A 23670-nucleotide genomic window follows, 5' to 3' on the forward strand; every position below is an offset into this window, starting at 1 on the left:
CTCCAAAACCTCCTCTAATGTCACTTCAATCTGGGAGAGTTCCTCAGATTTGTCACCTAAAAAGGCTGGCTCAGATTTAGGAACCTCTGTAACATCCTCAGCCATGAAGACTGAAGCAAAGAAATCATTTAATCGCTCCGCAATGGCACTGTCTTCCTTGATCGCTCCTTTTATATCTTTATCGTCCAAGGGCCCCACTGCTTTTTTAGCGGGCCTCCTGCTTCTAATGTATTTAAAAAACATTTTGCTATCATTTTTTGAATGTTTGGCTAGCTGTTCCTCAAAATCTTTTTTGGCTTTTCTTACTACATTATGACACTTAATTTGGGAGTGTTTATGTTCCTTTCTATTTTCCTCACTAGGATTTGACTTCCACTTTTTAAAAGCTGCCCTTTTCTCTCTCACTGCCTTTTTAACATGGCTGTTAAGCCATGGTGGTTCTTTGTTGGGTCTCTTACTGCGTTTTTTTATTTGGGGTATACATTTTAAGTTGGGCCTCTAGTATGGTGTCTTTAAACAGTTTCCATGCAGCTTCCAGGGATTTTAGTTTAGTTACTCTACCTTTTAGTTTCTGTTTAACTAGCTTCCTCATTTTAGTGTAATTCCCCTTTTTGAAATTAAATGCCAGAGTGTTTGACCGCTGCGGTGTTCTTCCCAACACAGGAAGAACCAAAATGGCAGTACTGGGGACAAAAGGTGCCAGAATGCCGATCTGTAGCATTCCAGCAGGAAAAAAAAAATCCTGGTTTTAGTTAGCTGGATGACCTCTTATCATGGATGTGGCCATGTTTCTGGTGGTCCCATAAAGTTTGTTTACAACCACCAGTCGTGGCTCTCAGTGACCTGTGCTATTTTTTAGCTCTAATTTACCCTTAAATATCTAAAAGCACAGTAAACAGCGGAAATGTTCCTAACGCTGTTGACAATACGAACCTCTTGTGGTTGGGCAAATTCTCTTGTTCGGCACTGGCCTGCTCCGGAGGGTGCCGGACTAGAGACGTTCAACCAGTAATGGCTCCAAAATGAAATTTCTAAATCCAGATGCTAATGACCAATTAAAAGGTACATGAAACATTTAAAATGAGCTAGGAAACAAGGGAATGATTCTCTTTTGATAATGAATAGAGCACTTTCCTGTATATCTATGTGTCTCCTACCTATTTTAAATGATTGTGGGTGGATCCATACTACATTCTGCATTGTAGTAATGTACATAGACTCATGCATACTCAGCATGAAAGTTGTTTTTTTTTTCCTTTAAAATAAATATGACAAATAGAAAAATAGTCCACAGAACTTGTTGATGGAGTTATGTTGATAAGGGAATAATCAAGCAAGTGTGCACTTCCCATTTTCATCATGGGAAGTTGCTTAGAGTTTTGGATCAGGGAAATATTATCAGTCTAAACCCAATACATGAATACTTCTTTCTTTCAGGAGTTGGAAGAGTTGATTAAAGTCAAGGAGAAAGAAGTAGAGAAAATAGAACAGAGTGGCCTTTCCTTGGTTCGGAATAAGAAGGAAGACGTCTCTGCTGTTGTCATGGGTACCCTGCAAGAACTTAACCATTCGTGGGCCAATTTAGACCACATGGTAAGAAAATGCGTTTCTATTAATCAACTCTGGGTGGCATGCCTATGAGGGCAGATAACACCTACTAGAAAGCAATAGGTGAATTTCTTCTGAAAGGGGCAGGAGGTGTCAGAGTTAGTCCAGGGGATTGGGTGAGTCTGTGTCCACCGTCATGTGAGTACCCATATGTAAAATGAGTGTAAATATTTCTAGTTCAGAGTGGTGTTGAATTCTCGTTTAAGTTTTCACATTGCTATCAGATCTCACATGAAATGTGCTGTATTAATTACAAAGACCACCTCTTAAAATACACACATTACAAACACAGTGTCCGTGTCTACACTAGCCAAAAACTTTGAAATGGCCATTTCAAAGTTTTCAAATGAAGCGCTGAAATACATATTCAGCGCCTCATTAGCATGCGGGTGGCCACGGCACTTTGAAATTGATGCGGCTCGTCCAGACGGGGCTCCTTTTCGAAAGGACCCCACCTACTTCGAAGTCCCCTTATTCCTATGAGCAGATGGGAATAAGGGGACTTCAAAGTAGGCGGGGTCCTTTCGAAAAGGAGCCCTGTCTGGACGAGCCGCACAGCGGCGAGCTGCGTCAATTTCGAAGTGCCATGGCCGCCCGCATGCTAATGAGGTGCTGAATATGTATTTCAGTGCTTCATTAGTAAACTTTGAAATGGCCATTTGCATGGCTATTTCGAAGTTTTTGGCTATTGTAGACGTAGCCAGTATGTGTAATACTGCCCCCAAGCCCACAAATACACCTATAGCCACAGACTGAATTAGGTGGAAATTAACAATGGTACACTCCCAAGAAGGGGTGCTGGAGATCAGGGTTCTGGGGGTACAACAGCACGTCCTGGCTTGAAGTGGTTTTTATCACAAACAGTGTTTGCAGATTGGTTCAATAGCTCTCAGTACCTCTGCTATGCAAATTGTTCCAGCCTTTGCAGCTTCCAAGCACCACCCACAGAAGTACAGGGGGTCCATGTTATATCTCCAGGGTATGTTCCTAAATAATGCAACTTAGAGTGAAATGATTTGTAAAGGGGAATTGATATCCGTGAGGAATAATATAATTAGCTTGAGATACAGTCTCAACACACACAGTTCACAGACATATGGCACATATAATGTACCTATAACCCAAAAATAAATAGAAATAGAATGGAAATAAATTAATAATAATAAGATAAACAAATAAACAGAAAAAGATAAGCTAGCTCCTCACCGGCTCCCACTGACTCCCTGCCAGTCCCCACCTTTTCCCATATTTCACTTCCAGCTCTCCACAGTTCTCCACCACTCCCCCAGCCCTCATCACTCCCCCATAATTTCAGGACTCACTTCCAGGGTCCCTGCACTACAGCACCTGCCTCCTGGCAACCACAAAGCTCTGCTATATTCCTGGCTTTTCGTCCCTCAGCCCCTAAACAATGTAAGTGCAGATCCATGCAACTTATAGGCTACGTCTACCCTAGCCCCTTCTTTTCGGAAGGGCCATGGTAATGAGTGAGTTGGGAAAATGCTAATGAGGTGTGACCATGAATATGCACTGCCTCATTAGCATAATGGCACCATGCACAATTCGAAAGCACCCTGTGTAGACAGGGACCTTTTGAAAGGACCCCCTGGACTTCAAAAGCCCCTTCTTCCTTAAACCAAATAGGCTTTCAAATCATGCATGGCTGCCATTATGCTAATGAGGCACTGCATATTCATGGAAGTACCTTATTAGCATCTTCCTGACTCACTCATTACCATGCCCCTTCCGAAAGGAAGGGGGGCTAGTGTAGATGTAGCCATGATGAATCTGCTTTCCTGAATTGCTTAACGAAGTATATGTGAAATGACATAGTGAAGGGACTTATAACGAGGTCCCCCTGTAAGCTCCATCCATAAGAGTTTCCTAAATTAAATGGTGTTCCCAGTAAATTGTGCAGAAGATTATAATTTTTAAAAATGCTGCCCACAGGACTCCTTTAATTTGACTCTGCCTGCAGGGGGCATGACTGTGCTGTTGGCTGATTTTGGACTATGCTAAGGGTTAGGGGTGGGCGCAGCACATTCTTGGTGATGCTGAGGGCTGGCTGCCCTTAGCCCCACCCCTTTCAGGACTGCAGAGCCCACCACCACCTTGCTGTGGAAGCTGTCATCTCCCCTGCTCTCAGAAATAGTGGTCCAGGCTTTGGGCAGGCTCATATGGAAAACTGCAATGGTTACACTCAGTTCGTGTGTCTGAGATATTTTTTTCTCAGCTGTTATAACTAGAATCTTGCTAAAAGAAGAAGAGACTTGAGATTCTACAGAACAAGGTTAGATGCTTCAAAGATATTCCAGTACTTCACCCTGCTGTGCATGAGCCCATGAAAAAGCCTGGTCAACAGCTGTGCAAAATAATTTTTTCATGGTCATGGAGTGCACCATCAGTAGTAAGCAACCATATGGTTTAAGCGCTGAGTACTGAACATGGTACTTTTAAGATATCTGTCACATGTTGTGCAACCAAAGACTGAGACATCCAAAGTCACTAATCATGTCCGAAAATCTTGGCCAGTATTGTTATGTGACCAAGCATATTTCTCTTTAAGCATGACTGTTGAACAAATAGCACTGAGCTTTGGTGCTTAACCTTTTTTGATTCAAGATCAAATGAAGGGAAATAGTTTAAACAAATAGCAAATGCCTCTCACACATTCCACATTTATTGTTCGCGCTTTTTCTCCCAGGTTGGCCAGCTGAAGATATTGTTGCAGTCTGTGCTTGATCAGTGGAGCATTCACAAAGTGGCTTATGAAGAACTGAATAGTTACCTAATGGAAGCAAGATATTCTTTGTCCCGCTTTCATCTCATCACAGGTTCCTTGGAAGCAGTGAAAGTCCAAGTGGACAACCTCCAGGTGACTAATGAGTACTGAGGCTCCTGACAGCTTAAGAAAAGATTTAGAGATAAATACTGCATTCAGTGCTGCACAGACAGCTGACTGCATATTCTGGCTCTTAAGATATTAAATCTTAGATATGCTGCCAAGTCAAACCATTTGATTTTAACAAACACCTTTGTATAAGACCTGATATTGAAATTTTTTAAAAAGTAATTTTTGGTGAAATTGCTTTTTTTAATCAAAATATTGTTTTCTCTAAATTTTCTAACCATTTCTTGAGCCTAGAAATGTGTGATTATTAGCACAATTTTTAAAATCCAATTTACAGTAGGGTTGCAACCTTCATGAGGACGTGGTGTTGAGAACCCTCATGAATGTTGAATTTCACAAATGTCCGGATGCGCCACACAGGTGGCTTGGGTGCCTCACGGTGGCTACAGAAGCAATGCGCGGGCAGCTATGGTGCATTGCGCTGCCTGGTGTCAACAGCAGTGCTGCACGGAACACTACGCTAGATGACGCTGTTGATGTGGCGCACATTCACCATTGTTAGAGGACTATCTGCTACATCCAAATCTATTGAGAACGGTGGTCTGTGCTCCTAACATTCAAAAGGAGGTTTGTGAAAGTTATCTCAAGATGCTCTGGTGTTGGCAGTTCCTGTCAAAATGGCTCTACCACTTCATGAAGCCCCTGTGGAGCCTGTCAAGGTACTAGGATGTGGGGAGTAAGGAGGACAGTGTCTACCAAAGCAGAATGAAGCTTATTTGTACTCTCGCCCTACCCAAATTTGGTGGGTTTTGGGCACAAGTGTTGATCATAGGCATTTCAAAAGCAGTGACTTGGTCATCAGCCCATACTTATGCTTCTCATCGTGCCATTTCCAATCTGTCTGAGGATGATGTCTATTTCGGACAGGTTGTCTTACAGTCACTGTTCAAGTAGACTCAGAGCCCACCTCCCTGTTTGTCTGCTTGTGAGTCACCTGCAGCAGACTGGAGATAGGCAAACACTTGAAGACAAAAAGAATGTTATGTATCTTTTTGTAACTATCGTTCTTCAAGATGTGATGTGTATGTCCATTCTATGACCTGCCCCCCTTCCCCTTTCATACAAAGGGACTGAGAGGTTGGATGCAGTGCCATGTGACAACAGAAAGTATTTGAACTGCCCTGACCGGTACTGCTAAGGAGTAAAATATCTTTGACAACTGCGCACAAGGAGTGGAGTTGATGTTTATAACGCAGATCAAAGAACACCAGTTACAGAAAGTAACTGTTCTTTGTTTTTCCTTTTCCTTTTGGATTTCAGTGTTGCATTATATGGTTTCAAGCATATCCCACCAATCCCAAGCTTTCAAAACCACAAGACTAGCTTAAAAATCAAAATAGAGTCTTCTTATATGCCTTCAGGTTTCTGAGTCTTCAGGGAACTCTTGGACCACATTTTTAAGTTTTCCTTTTCAAATGTAAGAGATAGAAACTTTCACTTTTTAAAAAACAAAAGCTGAGATTCTGATATATTTGGACGACTCCAGGAATGGGGGCTAAAAATCACAAGTTCACCATGAAGCCATGATCATTGGTAACACTGTCAGCACAGAAGCATGGATGTTTTGAAACCATTGGTTTTGGAATTAAAATAATTGTGTAACATTTTTATATCTTAGGACCTGTTTTAAAATGTTTTATTAATAGTTAAATGGGGGCAAATTTTAAGTTGACGGTGTTTCAATGATTGGCTAGCTAGAGGTATGTACGTCAGTGGGGTTGCAAGGATATAAGTGAAGGTGAAAACGGCATATATCTAAATTTTCCTCTTTGTCCCCAGGTTTTACATTTCATAAAAAGGCAGCAAGTGAAACAATAAACATTATTGTGTTTGGTTTCTCTGGGCCAGATTTTGGCCTCGCTTGTAGGCATGAAGTTCACTGACCCAAGCATAAATCTAAACAGGATCCAGAGCAAGTACTCAGGTGGCTACCCAATGCCACTGCCCCTGTTGCCACAGCTTCACTGCTATTTTTAGCAAGCTAACTAGATTGAAGCTCGCTCAACTCTGCCTACTTGTGCGGCGGTCACACCTGCGATTGCAGTGTAGACCTACGCTTAGGACTTGTCAACATAAACGTATAGTTGGCAGCAAAATGGAGTGTAAATCCATCCTGCACCAGCCTACTGCAGATTAGCTCTCCATGATGGTCCGCTGCCATGTACTAACAGTTCCATAGTGCACTTTGATCTCCTCCCATTTCAAAGGAGGGTAGCTCAGAACACGTTAATAGGCTGTATGCCAGCAGGGTCCACAAGGACACCTAAGCCGTGTCTACACGTGCACGCTACTTCGAAGTAGCGACACTAACTTCGAAATAGCGCCCGTCACGGCTACACATGTTGGGCACTATTTTGACGTTAACATCGCCGTTAGGCGGCGAGACGTCGACGCTGCTAACCCCATGAGGGGATGGGAATAGCGCCCTACTTTGAAGTTGAACGTCAAAGTAGGGCACGTGTAGACGATCCGCATCCTGCAACATCGAAATAGCGGGGTCCGCCATGGTGGCCATCAGCTGAGGGGTTGAGAGATGCGCTCTCTCCAGCCCCTGCGGGGCTCTATGGTCACCGTGTGCAGCAGCCCTTAGCCCAGGGCTTCTGGCTGCTGCTGCGGCAGCTGGGGATCCATGCTGCATGCACAGGGTCTGCAACCAGTTGTCGGCTCTGTGGATCTTGAGTTGTTTAGTGCAGCTGTGTCTGGGAGGGGCCCTTTAAGGGAGCAGCTTGCTGTTGAGTTCTCCCTGTGACCCTGTCTGCAGCTGTGCCTGGCACCCTTGTTTCGATGTGTGCTACTTTGGCGTGTAGACGTTCCCTCTCAGCGCCTATTTCAATGTGGTACTGTGCAATGTCAATGTTGAACGTTGACGTTGCCAGCCCTGGAGGACGTGTAGACGTTATTCATCGAAATAGCCTATTTCGATGTCGCTACATCGAAATAAGCTACTTCGATGTAGGCTTCACGTGTAGACGTAGCTCTAATCTGTGGCAGACTGGAGTGGGATAGACTTATACCTCAGATTGCTCTGAATTAAGTGTTCCTGTAGATCTCCCCTTAGTCACAAGTTCTTCCCCAGGCTGCTCAGGGTGGGTTATTAACTCTTGATGTAGCCTAAGCAAGCAATTATTGTAGCTGTCCATGGGTCAAAAGATGGGCTGGGACAGGTCCACCAACAGCAATTCCACACCGCAATGCAGACCAGTCAGTGGGCCCCTGTCTCTCCAACACTCAGCTGGAGCCGCAAGCCCCCTGCCCAGAGAAACTCAGCCCCCACTTCAACCTAGGTCATTCACAGCTCTGTTCCACACCTGCCTAGAGAAGGTCTGTGCCTGCAGCAGTTGTACCTCCCTTCCAGTCCCCAGTCCCAGCCAAGCAGGCATATCAAAAAATGTCTTTAAAGAGATGCTTTTCCCCAGAGTAGGCTGGGTCTGGGGAAGGTAGGGGAGGCATGGCTGCAGCTGGCCTGGTGCTCCTCTGGCATGTGGGGGAGGGGCACTTGGGGGCTCCTGTGGGGGTGTGGACTTGCAGCTGGCTCAGAGTTCCATTGGCAGGAGGGACCACTGGGGGCTTCTCGGGCAGGGGGAAGTGGCTTTTGGCTCCAGCTGAAGGAGGAAGCTAGGGAGGGGGTGTGTATTGTGGCTCTGGCCATGATGGGAGGGTATGGGTAGAAGCAATGGAGCCAGTGGCTGGGTTCCAGACACAGCCCATGCTCCCATGCATACGGCCCACACTGAGGTTTCAAAATGGCCTGGCAGGGTTCTCGGCTGCCGCTACTGAGTCAGTGGCTTAGGCCTCTGGGCAATTGTCCCTTTTCCCCATCCCATACCCCCATTGGGCCTGGATTAGTCAGTCTCTTAACAAAGAGAATGTCTCATAATCACATTGCTTTAAAAGTCTGAGATCCTATAATGGTGGTGATTTGAATTATGTACTTGTTCAAGGTTCTGCTCAATATAAATAAATAAAATCTGAAAATGTATTAACAATATATTTGAAAACATTCTTCTTTGTGTTGCTATGAATGTATTTGATTAATAACCAAAAGAATTTTAAGAAGGTTTACTTTTCGCTACTTGTACTGTTAGTTTACTTCTGTGCGTTCCTCTCACTTGAATTGCAGAAAATACTCAAATATTAATATTGTTTCTTCAGTAGTTAGACACCAGTCAGTTTTGTGTTTTATTTTTTGATGCACTAGCTTTTGGTTTCAAGCAATTCATGTGAACATTTGTTTAAAACCAAGTTGTTTCTTTGAAAGGTGTTTCACATTTCACAAGATGGATTTGGTAAAAATGTATTTTTTATGAAAACCTCCATTTTGAAACATTTTTGACCCAGTAATGTTTCTCTAAAAATATATTTAAGTATGATTTGAATTAAGATAGGAATAAGTATAAGACCTGTAACTTGATTTCATGAAGCCATATGATTCAATGTACTTTCACGGGTGAGATGAAAATTTCATTTTGTTCTACAGAATAGATAACCATTTTTTTTTCTTCTCTGTACAGAGCCTGCAGGACGCGTTGGAGAAACAAGAGAGTAGCTTACAGAAATTTGGTTCAATAACCAACCAGTTATTGAAAGAATGTCACTCACCTGTCACTGAATCACTTTCCAATACTCTGAGAGAAGTCAATATTAGGTACAGAGCTTACTTTTATGGTGATTTTTGTTAAATTGAAAGTTATGATTGAAAGCCACCAGCTCTCAAAACCTGTTTAAATATGTCTGGAACATCTGATGGCCTGTATTTTATTAATTTATTTTGTACAAAATATTTTAGAGTTTTAAATATACTTAAGCATCTTTTCAAATGTTCGAAGGATTTAGGCTAGTCAAGTCCTGAGGGGACTGTGAAGGACAAAACTAAGTTAATTGTCCAAAACAATGGCAAATAAAATTCAATGTTGATTAACACAAAATGGAAAGAAAAACTTGAATTTACATACATGAACCTTGTAGTGTTTAGCTATATTCTAAATTACACATACGAACTCAGGAAGGGGACCTAGACTTCACATTAGCAACTCCATAAAGGCCTGCTCAAAGTGTAGCTGCAGTCAAAAAAGCAAACAGCGTGTTAGAATATGTAAGAACAGAATGCAGAATAGTATCAAAACCATCTTTATGCCATTATAATTAATGGTTCATACTCGTATGCATACTATTTGTAGTACTGGTCACCGCATCTCAAAGAGGATATTTTAGAATTAGAAGATCAGTAGCAAGAATGATTAGGTGTATGGAAAATTATCATAAGAAGAGAGACTGGTACTTTACAGAGGAATGAGAGGGGGTTTGGTAAAAGTTTTGAAAATAATATACAATATTAAGAAGTTAAACTGAGAATTTATTTTTTCACGGTCTCAATTCTAGAACAAGGGGTGAACCGAAAAGAAGCAAATTTTAAAACTTCTAAAGGAAAAGATTTTTCACAACACAGGATTAGACTGTGAAACTCTTTGCTACTAAGGGCCATTGAAAACAAGAATTTAGCAAGATTCACAGCAGGACTGAACATTTATAAGTGCTACAAAAATATCCACAGTTCTTACAATTGCTTCTTTTTTTAAAAGCGGGCTATAGAAGGGCTTAACCTATCTGTGACTATTGGTGGTTAGTCAGAGACCGTATCACCCCATTTCTGCCTGCTATGGGGTTTTTCTCACTCTTTCTCACTGTGAAAAGACACTAATGCTGGCTGTTGTCAGAGACAAATGTGGTATGCTGTGACAGTTCATGTGAGCACAAATGTCGGTATTTAAATGCTCGGAGAAACTTGTACTACTGTTTTTTTTTTAAAACAGTATGACGTAAAGTAGAGTCAGCTTAAATCATAACCATGATTTAATCTAATTTAAAATTCTAAGAATTACTCACCTTTTTTCCAAACAGCTACTTATCAAAACAAATTTATAATTCTTTATATGTCCGTGAACTGTAAATAATTGCTACTCTAGATCGTCTTCTGTGTAGCTCTGTTAGCTCACGTGGTTTGACAGATTCATTTGACGTGTCTGGCAGGTGGAACAGCCTGCTGGAAGAGATTGCAGAGCAACTACACTCCAGTAAGGCCCTGCTTCAGCTTTGGCAGAAGTACAAAGACTGTTACAGCCAGTGCTCCTCCACAGTCCAACAACATGAGGACCAAATCAGTGAGCTTTTGAAGACAGCCACTAACAAGGACATAGCTGATGAGGAAGTCACAACTTGGATTCAGGATTGCAATGTACGTCCAGTAAGCTTATCACAATTGCATGGGCTAATATCACAGCAGGATTCCCTACACTAAACTATTTCTCCAGGCTTAGCAAGTTATCTTGAATTTTATATGTAGGGGTGTTAATTTCTCTTTACTAAAGAGTCCCTCAGGCATCAACCATGGACTCTACCTTCTCCATCCAGGCCCTACTATGGGAGTAGACCAAAGGGGCTCTGACCTTCCTGAACTGAGAATTCAGGGCATTGACTCAATCTTCCTGAGTTCTTTGATTTTCTTACACAGGCACTTTGTTCCTCCTTCTAAATGTTATTTTAAATGTTGAGTTCTGTTTATGGTCTAGACTCATGCTACAGACAGATGAATTACTATTTTGGGGTCAAATGCTTTGGTCTTTACATATCCAAGTGACACTTACTTAAGCAAATATTCACATTTATTTCAGTTGGAGTATTCATATGACAGGATTGTAGGATCAGCTGTGGTTTTGCCTCCATACTCTAGACTGGCAAATGTGTGAGGCAGAGCAGAGAGAGAGGTTCAAAATTTTTTTCCACCTCTCTTTCATTGTGAAAGGACACAAGACATTCTATTGAAGTCTCAAGAATCTGCCCATTCACCGGATTACCCACAGTTCATAGAAAAGGTACTATTTATCCCCTAGACTTGGACACATTTCTTCATTTGTGACTTATGATAATCCATTATGCCATTGTCTTTGATAGGCAGGTTGTCATAGGGCAGTCTTGCCTGGAGCACCATCCAGAACCAGGCTGCAGCATTACAGGCACACCAGCCCCAGTTCATTCTTTCAGTGTCCTCATTAACACCTCATCAGGCTCTTCTGCTTTAATACCCATTTTTGGAACTGGTCTGTTAGCAAAGCATAGCTCAGCAAATCAGCAACAGAAATTCCAAACACAGTCCAACTCTCCTATCTGATGGATATAGTCTTTAAAACCCTGCCCTTCCCATCACCTCTATGGCTAGTCATTCCCTACTGCATGCTACACCATCTGCCTAATGTAGGCTCTTCGTCAGTCACTTCTGTCAGTATGCCAGGATAGCCACCCCAGCTCTATCACTAAATGTAACCCCACTCTTGGCAGCTGGAAACCTCATAGCCGTACTGGTGGAAAATCATCCTCACCAAGAGAGCATCCCTACCTCTCCTGGCCCTCTCACTGTTCCTCTGGACCCACCTCTCTAGTGTCATCAGCAGATACGACCCTCTGCTGGATAGCCTTCTGCTCTCTAACCCTGGCTGGCTGGGTTGGAGATGCCATCCAGGAAACCCTCCATCTGCTTTCCTACCTTCAGCTTTCCCAGGAGCCTCCCATACTTTCTTCTGCAGCTTTCATCTGGTCTTTGCCTTACTGACTCCCACTGTGCTCTAAAATCTAAAGCAACACTCGGTGACTGACAGACCCTCTCTGAGATTCCCCATTCTTTATAGCTCCAGTTGCTGACTGGCTCTCTTCATTGGCCAAACTGGAAGCACCTGTTCTGGCAGAAGGAGTTGGACCTACTTTGTTTACTGCAGCCAGCTTCCTTGTGATGCAAGTCTTTGTCACTTTTATTCTACTTAGTATAAGCAATCATTTAAAAATTGCTCCCTTAAAATTACATTTTTGGGTTTTGCAGGCACTTGGGTTCATATGGCATGCTTTTGCCATGAAGACTATGCACAAAAATGGATTTTAAAAAATCTTCCTACCAGGTCAGCTCAGCTAAAAAGGGACATTTCCAGTCAAAACAGATTAAGCCATAATGTGGCATTTTCACTGCTAGAAATATTGTCATATCAGCTGATCCACATGGATGCTTTTCACATGTTTCTGATCTCTGCTCAAAACAAGCATGTAGTCAGCTGATCAAGCACGTCTTTTCTAACTCCTTGAGCACATGTACTGAAACATTTGTTCTTTTATACAGATATACCACAGCCAGTCAAGACTCGCTTAAAATAAAAAAACTTCTATAATGTAATAATAACTGTATAAATATAATCTGTTATTTTCATGAATTATGAATTACATGACAGATTTTGAGAACCCCAGAAGCTCAGGTGAGATTGATTTGAAGCAGAGTACCTTTAAGCTTTTGTTCACCTGGCTGTTACTACAGGACGTATTGAGGCATCTGAGGACAGTGCAAGATTCCCTGTTTGTTCTCCATGAACTTGGAGAGCAGCTTAAGCAACAAGTGGAGACTTCTGCATCAGCAGCTATTCAGTCTGATCAACTCTCCCTGAGCCAAAAGTTGTCTGCCATGGAACAGACTCTCATCAGGCAAAAGACTATACTTCAGGTACAAAGAGCTTGTTTCATGTTTATTGCCAGACCATGGGAAATCAATACTGTCTAACATATTACCAACACTTCCACTGCTTACTGGGCTCTTAGAAGATATTTAGGGGTAAATTACAGCTAAATAACAACAAAGAACACAGAATCAGGACTGACGGCTTTAAACAAATTTTATGGGGCTGTGGGAAACTTGGCCACATCCATGGCAAGTGAACATCCAGCTAACTAAAACCATGCTGGATTATGTATGAAGTTGTACTAGAGAGTGCCGGGTTAGAGAGGTTCAACCTGTAGTATGTGTATTACATATCTAAAAGTGGGAAAACTCAACTAACATGTCCAGACTTATAGATGGAAACTAGCTACGTGATCCCAAGTGCTGAAAAGGGGACAACAAACCTTGCAAGAAAGATAGAAATTTACCTTTCAAACCTAGTATCGGAGGGGTAGCTGCGTTAGTCTGGATCTGTAACAGCAACGAAGGGTCCTGTGGCACCTTATAGACTAACAGAAACATTTTGAGCATGAGCTTTCGTGAGCACAGACTCACTTCTTCAGATGCTTCAGATGCTTTAACCCAATCCACTTCCCCTCCTCCAGAACCTGGCACCCTCAGCCCTCCCTCCGCTCTGAGTGCTCTCCCCAAAAGCCAGGCACCTGCCCAACTCTACTTCAATGCCAGTGACTTCTTCAGCATCTGAAGAAGTGAGTCTGTGCTCATGAAAGCTCATGCTCAAAATGTTTCTGTTAGTCTATAAGGTGCCACAGGACCCTTTGTTGCTCTTTCGAACCTAGAAACCCCAAAGTAATTATGGACGTGACAGTCAATCAGACTGTATATAGAGGTAACCTCCAGATCCACAGCTGCTAATTAGATATGAGAGGCAAGGAAATATCAAGCTTTCGCTCACAGTCAATAAACACACAGAAAAACCTGGGCTTGATTTTTTTTAAAAACATTCATTTTTAATTTAGCCCTTCTCCCATTGAGTGTTGTACTATTTACTTTGATGGAAAAAGGCCAGTAATGAATGCTTTTGAAAATCCCAATTTAAATATGTACAGAAGTAAGTAAAGAAATGGGGATCATAGATCAGTTGCCAAAGGCATGGAAAATGTCCAGGTCCACTAGTTAAATCAGTACAAAAGAGCAGCATGAGTCCTGCAGTAAAAGTACACATGCATGGAAAAATACAAGAAAGTAGCTTACATCCAGATGGCTATGTGCTTGGAAAAATGCTCATAAAACTGCTCATTCAATTTGTTAAAGCCATAAAAAATCAGGCATATATGCCATTTTATAAAGAGAGGAAAAATGACAGGGCTTTTTATAGCAATCTGAAAATGAATTATGACTATTTATTTTTATTAACAGGGTTGTTTTTAACAGTTCAGTTTTATAAAGAGAGATGCTGAATTATCTCAAGTCACCTTAACTATTTTTAAAATAAAATAATTGCAGATTGAGCGTTCAGTCCTGAAACTTTAAAATTCAGTTAATGCTAAGAATTTGGGAGATTGTTTTTCTTTTTAATGTGTGTGTAAGATTTTTGTTTAGAATTACATATATGTAGAGTTACATGTGTTACAACAAAGCTATTTTTATGGTATATCTTCAAAGCTTTATAAACTAGCCCTGATTTTTGAAAGGCGTCATTGTTAACTGCTTTGAACTCCTAACAACTGATTTACTTGCAAGTTTCATGAACAATTAACAATTTACTGTAGCCCTCTATTCATCAAAGCACCTCAGCATATACTTAAGCCCCACTGAATTCAGCATGCATGTGCGTAAGTACTTTGCTGAAGTGGTGCTTTAAAGAGTAAATGATGTCAATTTCATTACAATCAGCTCTTGTTTTCGTGTCTAGCAAAACGATTATACTCGCACTTTCATAATAAATGTGACCTTTTCCATTTCGGGTTTGTAATTGCCTGTCTAATCAGAAATACTGGTTCTACTGAAGAGAAGCAATCCACAGTCAGATTGCAAATTGGTGCTAGTGAGAACAGCTATTAGAGGAGTTTTAGCATTAGAATCACTGAAGGAGTAGTGCGGTCGTAACAAAGAATATGACTATGATGTGGCCTCTTATTAAGCTTTTAAATTGTGGACTTTCTTTTGTACCTCAGGCTGGAGTTCTAGACTATGAGACATTTGCTAAGAGCCTAGAAGGCCTGGAGGCCTGGATAACAGAAGCTGAAGAAATGTTGAAAGGACAAGACCCCAGTCATTCATCTGATCTCTCTATAATCCAGAACAGGATGGAAGAACTCAAAGTGAGTGACAACTACAAACAGTATGACACTAAACTGTAAGAGCAGCATGATCCATATATAGTATAATCCATGCACAAAATCCACATGTGTTCACTTACCACTAAGGCCTCACGTACATACACTGAAGCAGGGTTGGCCATCCAGTTAGGGACTAAGAGCCGCTTGGATAGAGTACAAAGAGCCATGTGTTATAAATTTATTTTTATCTATCTATCTATCTATCTATCTATCTATCTAGATAGATTGATAAAATAAATACATATTACGTAGCTCAGTACCTTCCCGTTCCCCCAGAGGCAGGCTTTCCCAACCCCCTGCTTTAACCCAATCCACTTCCCCTCCTCCAGAACCTGGCACCCTCAGCCCTCCCTCCGCTCTGAGTGCTCTCCCCAAAAGCCAGGCACCTGCCCAACTCTACTTCAATGCCAGTGACTCACCAGAGCCACCACTGCATGTGCAGAACAGTGGATGACACTACCGGTGCATGGGTCTGAGCAAGAGCCACATTTAACGGCTAGTAGAGCCACATGCGGCCTGAGAGCCACGTGTTGGCCACCACTGCACTGAAGATAGAAGACTAAAATTTATTTCTGGCAGTCTATCATTAACTGCTTTCCTTTTGCCCCAGTGTGAGGAGGACCTGGATGGGCAAACTGATTGGAGTAAAATAAGTTCCTAAATATCATTCCAAACTTGAACTAAATAGTTTTAGACATTTAGAAAAGTTTGCATATTTTCTTCTCTTTCTTCTCTTCATATTCCTGAACCCCTGCAGTAACTGAGCCACATACAGAAAGGATACAGTACCGGTAAAGAACGTCTTTAATTTCTGGCCTACCTGGAAGCAGGAAGACTGTTCACTTGACCTCTGCAGATACAAGAGGTTCTCATAATATTAATTTCGACATTGAGACTGTTTGATGCTTACCTAAACTAAATCTTCCGACATTTGGATAGCTGGCTGGATGTGCTGTATCTCATTTCCTCTCATATCTGGATACTGTTAGGAAAGAAATACTTAGATATAACATTTCAAGAGAGGTGCAAGAAGCATCTAAATCCCTGAATATGATGCAGAGTTTAGTGGTCTGATCCCATGAGAATAACCACACTTTGAAACTTAATATAGAAGCTGCCTACTGTATAGGGGATCCCCAGAATACTCCAAGTGAAATGTACCTGAGGCACAAAATTCAGAACCAGGTCCCCACGCTTCCCAATTACTAGTTCTAGAAAGCATTACACATTTTAAAATGTATCTTATCTGTGCAAGTGGTAAGGTAAGTGAAAGGGACTGCATACTCCTTTTTTTATTATCTTAATTCGTGTGTGTGTGTGTGTGTGTATTTTTATAGTCATTTGTACTTTGGCAGGGACCAGTCCCTACCGGAAAGCTGACCTGCTGTTTCTCCCATTTTAGCTCCACTGTTTTTCTTCCCTCAGAAATACCTACAGAACATGCCTATACTATGACTTAACTGGTGGATATACTGATCCAAACACGACATTTCTTCTCACAGGCTAAGTGCACCATCTTTGAAGAGATACCTCCTTTTGCAAAATATTCTGCTGATCTGGGGACTAAGACACTAGGCTCTAGAATCACAAAAGGGTTCCTTGCCCGGCAATGGAGAGCACTTGCCACAAGGTGGCAATCCAAGCCATCCCAAATCCACCAATTGGGAATGTTCTCTTAGTTTTCAGACTTCAGTAGGATTTCTTTGTCTATGGCTACGCACATAACAAGAAGTCCTGTGACACTTTGGAGACTAACAAATACATTAGGTCATGAACTTTCTACCTGTGTTCCTTGTCACTCATTCCAGAGCCAGATGTTAAAGTTCAGCAGCATGGCACCGGATTTGGACCGTCTGAATGAGCTGGGTTACAAGCTACCCCTGAATGATAAAGAAATCAAAAGGATGCAGAGTCTGAACAGGCGGTGGTCTATGATCTCATCTCAGACAACAGAAAGATTCAGGTTGGGTCAGCTACAAGCATATGTATTACTACCTGTTAGTCATTCTGAGCTGGAAAAGGCAGTTCAATGTGAAATTTTGGCTTTGCTTGCACTAGGTGAATTTTGCTGGTATATTCAAACCAGTACAGCTATATCAGCAAAAGCCTCTTGCGTGAATCTAGTTGTATCATTGTTAAACAGCTTATGCTGTTTCCAAAACTAATGTAAGCTATGCTAATAAAATACTGTTATCCCAGCATCACTGTATGTATCCCCGGGCTTTTATTGGTATATTTAGGTTGATAAAAAAGAAATTACAGACCCAACCAAAATGGCCATACCAGTAAAAAGTAGATAAGCCTGTCTTATATAACTGATAAAACTGATGCTATTCTCCTTTGGGATCACAACTAGGACATAGTCTATACTCTAAAAGTTTTATCACCACAGTTCTGTGGGTAAGTATGAAAAAATCACATCCACAAATAATATAAATATGCTAGTAAAAGCCCTTGTGTGGACTAAATTCTCCTGACCAAATATATAGATAGATGCAGTTATTAGGGACGTGATTTGAGTTACATCATCAAAGTAACTTTTTTTTTTCACTAGTGTAAGCAATGTCTTCACTAGCAAGGGACTGTTGGTACAGTACTTCTTGGTCAATAGATCTCTATTAGCAAACTTTTGTAAGTGTAGATATAACCTCAGGCATTGTTATAAAGTAGTAATGAGCTTGTGCCTCTATATATGGAGCAAAGAGGCAAAAGGAATTTTATCAAACAAAAGCAATGGTGATTGTCTGTTTATGAACAGATGATGTTGTTTTAAATTCTGCTACTTCTGGGAGGACAAGGGGGTTCCACATCAAACAATCCCCTGCCTAGGATAAGGCAGCATTTGGGTTTGTGATGGTGCCCTGAAAAACCACTGCCATTTTATTTTGTATGAGCTGGAGGCATTAATGAATCCATCTTTCATCCTTCTAGTAAACTGCAGTCTTTTTTACTGCAACACCAGACCTTTCTGGAGAAATGTGAGAGCTGGATGGAATTTCTCGTTCAGACTGAGCAAAAACTGGCTGCAGAGATTTCAGGAAACTACCAGAGCTTGTTGGAGCAACAGAGGGCACATGAGGCAAGTTATAACAGATGGACTTTACATAGAGACATTTTACGTTACCCTTCAGTAAGCTACCCTCTGCCGTATCCTCACTGAGTATTGTACCTTAGTAACTAAAGGATGTGGATATATAAAAATACAGACCATTGGTATCCAAGCTATGGCCCATGTATATTACATGGTATATAAAATCTGTATATAAAATCAAATTTTCAAGTATCCTGTAATTACCCAGGGATGTTTGTTCCACTTGACATCCCACTGTTCTCATCTGCAGTGTTTCACAGTCTTTCAGTCTCCTGACACACTCTTAGTTCCTATTTCTCTCCTGTGCCATCCTAGTCTCCCGGTCTTAAACAATTAGCTTCCTGCACTAAGAATGAAGTGGTGAAAACTTCTGTGACTGTGTTAAATATGACTTCCTAGCTGCCTTTCTGAAATTCTTAATCCTGTTTTGGCACTAACAAGATGCGTAAGTGGCAAACTTTTCTGCATCCGCATATCTACCTGTGAAAAAATTGATTCTAGATTTTTTTCAAATGGATTAAATGTACAGGCAAATAGGGCGTGGGTGTGTGTTCATATAAAAAATCTCTGCCTCGGATTCCTATATACCCACAAGAGTGCTGTCAGAAAAATTTTTCAAGGACATCAGAAAGCATTTAGAAGTTATAAGGTATATTGGGTGACAAAAAATCAAAAGGACTTATGGGACAGATTTTTGAAAATATTTAGGCACTTTACTTCCAGGAGAAGTAAGCACTGAAATACTTTTTTTAAAAAAATCTAGAACTAAATGATTCAATAATGAAAGTTATTAGGAGTCTTAATCCTATTGATTTTGATTAAGACTTACAGCATGTAGCCTAAGTCACTTTTGAAACGTGTATATTGGCTCCCAAGTCTCTTGGGCACCTCTGAGAATATTACCTTATCTTTTCTTCTCATTTGATCTTTTTGAAAAAATTAGATTTTTAAATAATCACACAACGTGATCCATTCCAGCTGAAGATCTGGCCCAGTATTTCTACAAAAAAACTTTCTTAAAACTCAAAATTTTAATTTTGATCAGAGTAAAAATAAAATAGTAGCTACCATGTTTTCAATCTCACCATGCAACTGTGCACTGCTGTCAGAGAGGTGTATCCACAATGTAAAATTGTCTTACAATGTTGTTAACGTCATACAAACTTTTGATGTGAAAGTTCTACATGCAGGTATGACTTCACCAAGCAAAGAACTATAACAACTTAATATTTAAAAACATTTCAGAAAATAAGACATATACACAAATACTCCTCAACCACAGGATTCCAAATTCCTCATGCAGCTTCTCTTTAAAACATGCTGTCGATCACAGTCTTGACTCCAAAGGGTGCCGAGAACATAGATTAGCTTTTATGTACAGTAAAAAATATTCTGTTTAATGGGAAGAATAATTACTCCTCTCTCTTCTTCCCCAAGACTGTGGGATTAATCCCATTCTCAATCCAGTTGATACAATGTGGAGCTCACATGGAGCAGGATTAAGCATTGAGTAAATTAAATGAGAAGTGATCTTTCTTTTTTCCCCTTTTTTTTTTCCTGCCAGTGATAGCAGAAGAAGTGTAAGCCTTTGAGACCTTTTCTTTGAAACCACTTCTGTCTCTTTTATATTAGTTGTTCCAGGCAGAGATGTTCAGTCGCCAGCAGATTTTACATTCAATCATTGCTGATGGGCAGCACCTACTAGAGCAAGGACAGGTGGATGACAGGTAAACACTCGTGTGTTTGATTTTTTTTTTTTTAATTAATGTACGGTACCATATGCTTTGTGTTAGGTAATTGTCAAACAGAAAAGAAGGAACACTGTACGAAGTCAGACAGGTAGAGGGTAGGTGGAAGTCTCATAAGATGTAAGTCAAGTGGCCAATAAACTGACTGGCCATTTTTTGGTAATAAAATACTGGGTCAGCACAATGCTGTTGGTTTTTGGTTTGTTTGTTTGTTTTTTGTTTTTGTTTTTGTTTTTTAAATAAATTATTAATTCCTCCAACTTGTGATTTTGGGGACCACAGAAGCTCCATGGTTGTGTCTTCAGACTCGAATGTAGTGCATGACACCTTCCACCATGACATGGTTGCAAAATTCCCCTATACCCAAGGGCCAGGAGTGGGGGGCCTACACTTTCTGATCGGGGCCATACACTATCCCAGGAGAACACCCGCTGACACTTTATATTAGTTTTTTTTCTGCACTATTTGCACCACCAGGCAGCACAGATGAGGTAGGGTGAGAACCAGCATGTGGCCAGGAGAGTTAAATATTTAAAAAAATCAGCACACACCACTAAAGCATATGGAGCACTTTTGCTGTAGAGATCCAACCAGTACTATATACCAGGACTTGCCATAAATTCCTCTCCCAGTACAAATATTAGTGTTTTTTTCCTTTTTTTGAGATGAGTGATAAGTATATTTCATACCCAGAATGTTTGAGAGAGGATTGTAAGCTTTCAATGAGTTTTTAAATAATTTTTACAAAGATTGCAGTTTGAAATAAGACGTTTTTCTTGAGAAGAGAATTTCTGGCTAATGACCTGAAATGTGGTAGTTTTTACTTCACAGATGGCTGCCATTGGAAAGAGTAATTCATCCCTTTTTACCAAGATTTTATAGGCAGCTATCAGAAAATAATACGTATTCAACTTTTTGTTCATTAGAGGAACAGATCAAAGATACAATTCTGAACTCATGCTTGTATTATTTGTTGTTAAATAGGGATGAGTTTAATCTGAAACTCACACTGCTCAGTAATCAATGGCAAGGAGTGATACGTAGAGCACAGCAGAGGAGGGGAATCATTGACAGCCAGCTCTACCAATGGCAGCGTTACAGGGAGATGGCAGAGAAACTACACAAATGGCTGGTAGAAATGTCTTGTCAGCCAGTGAGTGGGCTGGGGAGTGTTCCTATTCCACTACAGCAAGCCAGAGCCCTGCTGGATGAAGTGCAGGTATGTCAAGTATGTTAAAAATACTTCTAGTCCTTTTCTTTTATGCTTTCAAATTATGGTCACCAGCCAATAGTGCAGGACCCACTGGTAGATCCTGGAGCCTCTGACAGGTGAGCCAGACTGGTTTGGCTGGGCAGCTGCTCCTCTTCCCACAGCCATGCTTCACCTGCCCTCTGCCTTGGAGCTGCCCCCTATGTTTTTGACTTGTCTGTGTATTTAATAATTTTTATTTCTCTCTTGTGCTCGAATGTAATTCTTTGAGTTGATTATTCTGAAATGCCTAACTTGTCATGGCTGAACTAATTATTCCTGGGGTATATGTTAAAAAATATATATTATATCTAGGTTGTTGGTTTCTACTGGAGGTGCAGATCTATACTTTGCCTCAATATTAGTGTACATTGAATAATTATCAATGGTTCACAGTCATGCTGGAAGGGCGTAGTAGAGCTCCTCAGGGATCAGTTTTGAGAATGGTACAGAGAGTGCGCTTATAAAATTAGCATGTCATACCAGCCTGGGAGGGGTTGCCAGGGTTTTGGAGGCTGGGGTCATAATTCAAAATGATTTGCACAAACTGGGGAAATGATCTGATGTAAATAGGTTGAAAATCAGTGAGGACAAATGCAAAGTACTCCATTAAGGCAGGAGCAATCAGTAGCACACATACAAAACGGGAAGTGGCTGCCTAGAAGGAGATACTGCAGAAAGGGATCTAGGGGGTTATAGCTAAATATGAGTCAACAGTGTGACAGTGTTGCAAAAAAGGCAAACATCATTCTGGGATGTATGAGCAGAAATGCTGTGAGCAAGACACAAGAAGTGATTCTTCCGCTCTACCCTGCGCTGATTAGACCTAAACCAGAGCATTGTGTCCAGTTCTGGGGCAGCCCATTTCATGAAAGATGTGGACGTGTTGGAGAGGGTCCAGAGAAGACCATCAAAGATGATTAAAAATCTAGAGAACATGACTTATGAGGAAAGATAGAAAGAACTGGGGTTTTTAAGTCTGGAAAAGAGAGGACTGAGAGGGGCATAGGACTGAGAGCTTTTAAGTACCTAAAAAGGTGTTACAAGGGGGTGGGAGAATAAGTATTTTATTTAACTTCTGATGCCAGGACAAAAGCAATACGCTTACATTGTGTCAAGGGAGGTTTAGGCTGGACATGAGGAAAAACTGCCTGTCATGGTGATGTGGCTTGTGTGTCTCAAGGACTCAGAGAGCTATGCCAGGAGGAGGTACAGCTCTTGGAAGAGTCAACCAGACTGGACAGGTCAAAGGGTAGAGACCAGACAAATTTGGATCGCCTCTCCTCGAGGTAAAAGGGGCTGGCTTATGGTTAGCAACCCTATCCAGAAAAAAAACAAAAGTTACAGATTTAAAAAAAACAACAACTACAAAGAAAACTAGTAAAGTAGGTTTATGTAGGACATTAGAAAAACTGCCTGTCACAATGGTTAAGCATGGAAATAAATTGCCCAAGGAAATTGTGGAATCTCCATCATTTGGAGTATTAAGAAGAGGTTAGACAAGCACCTGTCAGACATGGTCTAGATAGTGCTGGGTCCTGCCTTGAGTGCAGAGGACTGGACTTGATCTCTTGATGTTCCTGCTGGTTCTTGTATTCTGTGGCTATGGTTACACAACATCGCTCTGAACAGAAGTCACTGTCAGAAGAGATTTCTGACAAAACTTCTATTGACAGATTGAAGCTACACACAAAAGCAAAGCGGGAGAGTGCTCTTCTCTGTTGACAGATCAGCCAGACTTCCCGGCTGCTGTCTGGACAAAACAGGCACCTGAAAGCACAGCAGACAGGGCTGTCCATTGTTGTGTATGCCTTGTGTGTTGAGAGAGAACCCTGGGGCGTTTACAAAATTGTTCTGTCAACAGCAGCATTCTACCTCCAAGTTTTGAAGCAGAACACTGCTGGCAAGAGTACTGAGTTTTATCAACACACTGTCAACAAAACCCATGTTGTGTATAAACGCTCCACTGGTTTTGTCGACAAAATCCCGGTTTTGTCAACAAAAGTCTCTAGTGTAAGCGTAGCCTTTGATTCTGTAGCCAAATTGATTCCCTATAAGTTTTTTTCTATTTATGTGCAGATCGCTGTCTGGGAGTCTCCTGGAATCAGATTTGATCTCCTGGGAGCTCCTACAACCAAACTGGGAGATGGGCTGTTAGCAGCCAAGCAGCACAGAGAGGCTAAGGAAGTCTTCCCCCTGTGCTGCTGCTGGATGTGGTTGGCACATCCTTGCA

At 41.3% G+C, this 23670-nt stretch overlaps 1 protein-coding gene across 1 annotated transcript in view; it reads left to right on the forward strand.

Annotated features, from left to right (window-relative positions):
* SYNE1 (spectrin repeat containing nuclear envelope protein 1) overlaps positions 1-23670 on the forward strand; it is a 415690-nt gene that overhangs the window by 315265 nt on the left and 76755 nt on the right. Inside the window, exons 112-121 of the mRNA XM_074990362.1 lie at positions 1438-1593; positions 4313-4483; positions 9031-9164; positions 10547-10751; positions 12870-13052; positions 15185-15331; positions 17158-17312; positions 18281-18428; positions 20073-20167; positions 21173-21407. Coding sequence (XP_074846463.1) covers positions 1438-1593; positions 4313-4483; positions 9031-9164; positions 10547-10751; positions 12870-13052; positions 15185-15331; positions 17158-17312; positions 18281-18428; positions 20073-20167; positions 21173-21407 — 1629 coding nt within the window. The remainder of the gene's footprint in view (positions 1-1437; positions 1594-4312; positions 4484-9030; positions 9165-10546; positions 10752-12869; positions 13053-15184; positions 15332-17157; positions 17313-18280; positions 18429-20072; positions 20168-21172; positions 21408-23670) is intronic.

Source organism: Carettochelys insculpta, chromosome 3 (genome assembly GCF_033958435.1).
Source record: "Carettochelys insculpta isolate YL-2023 chromosome 3, ASM3395843v1, whole genome shotgun sequence".
Taxonomy (NCBI): Eukaryota; Metazoa; Chordata; order Testudines; family Carettochelyidae; genus Carettochelys; species Carettochelys insculpta.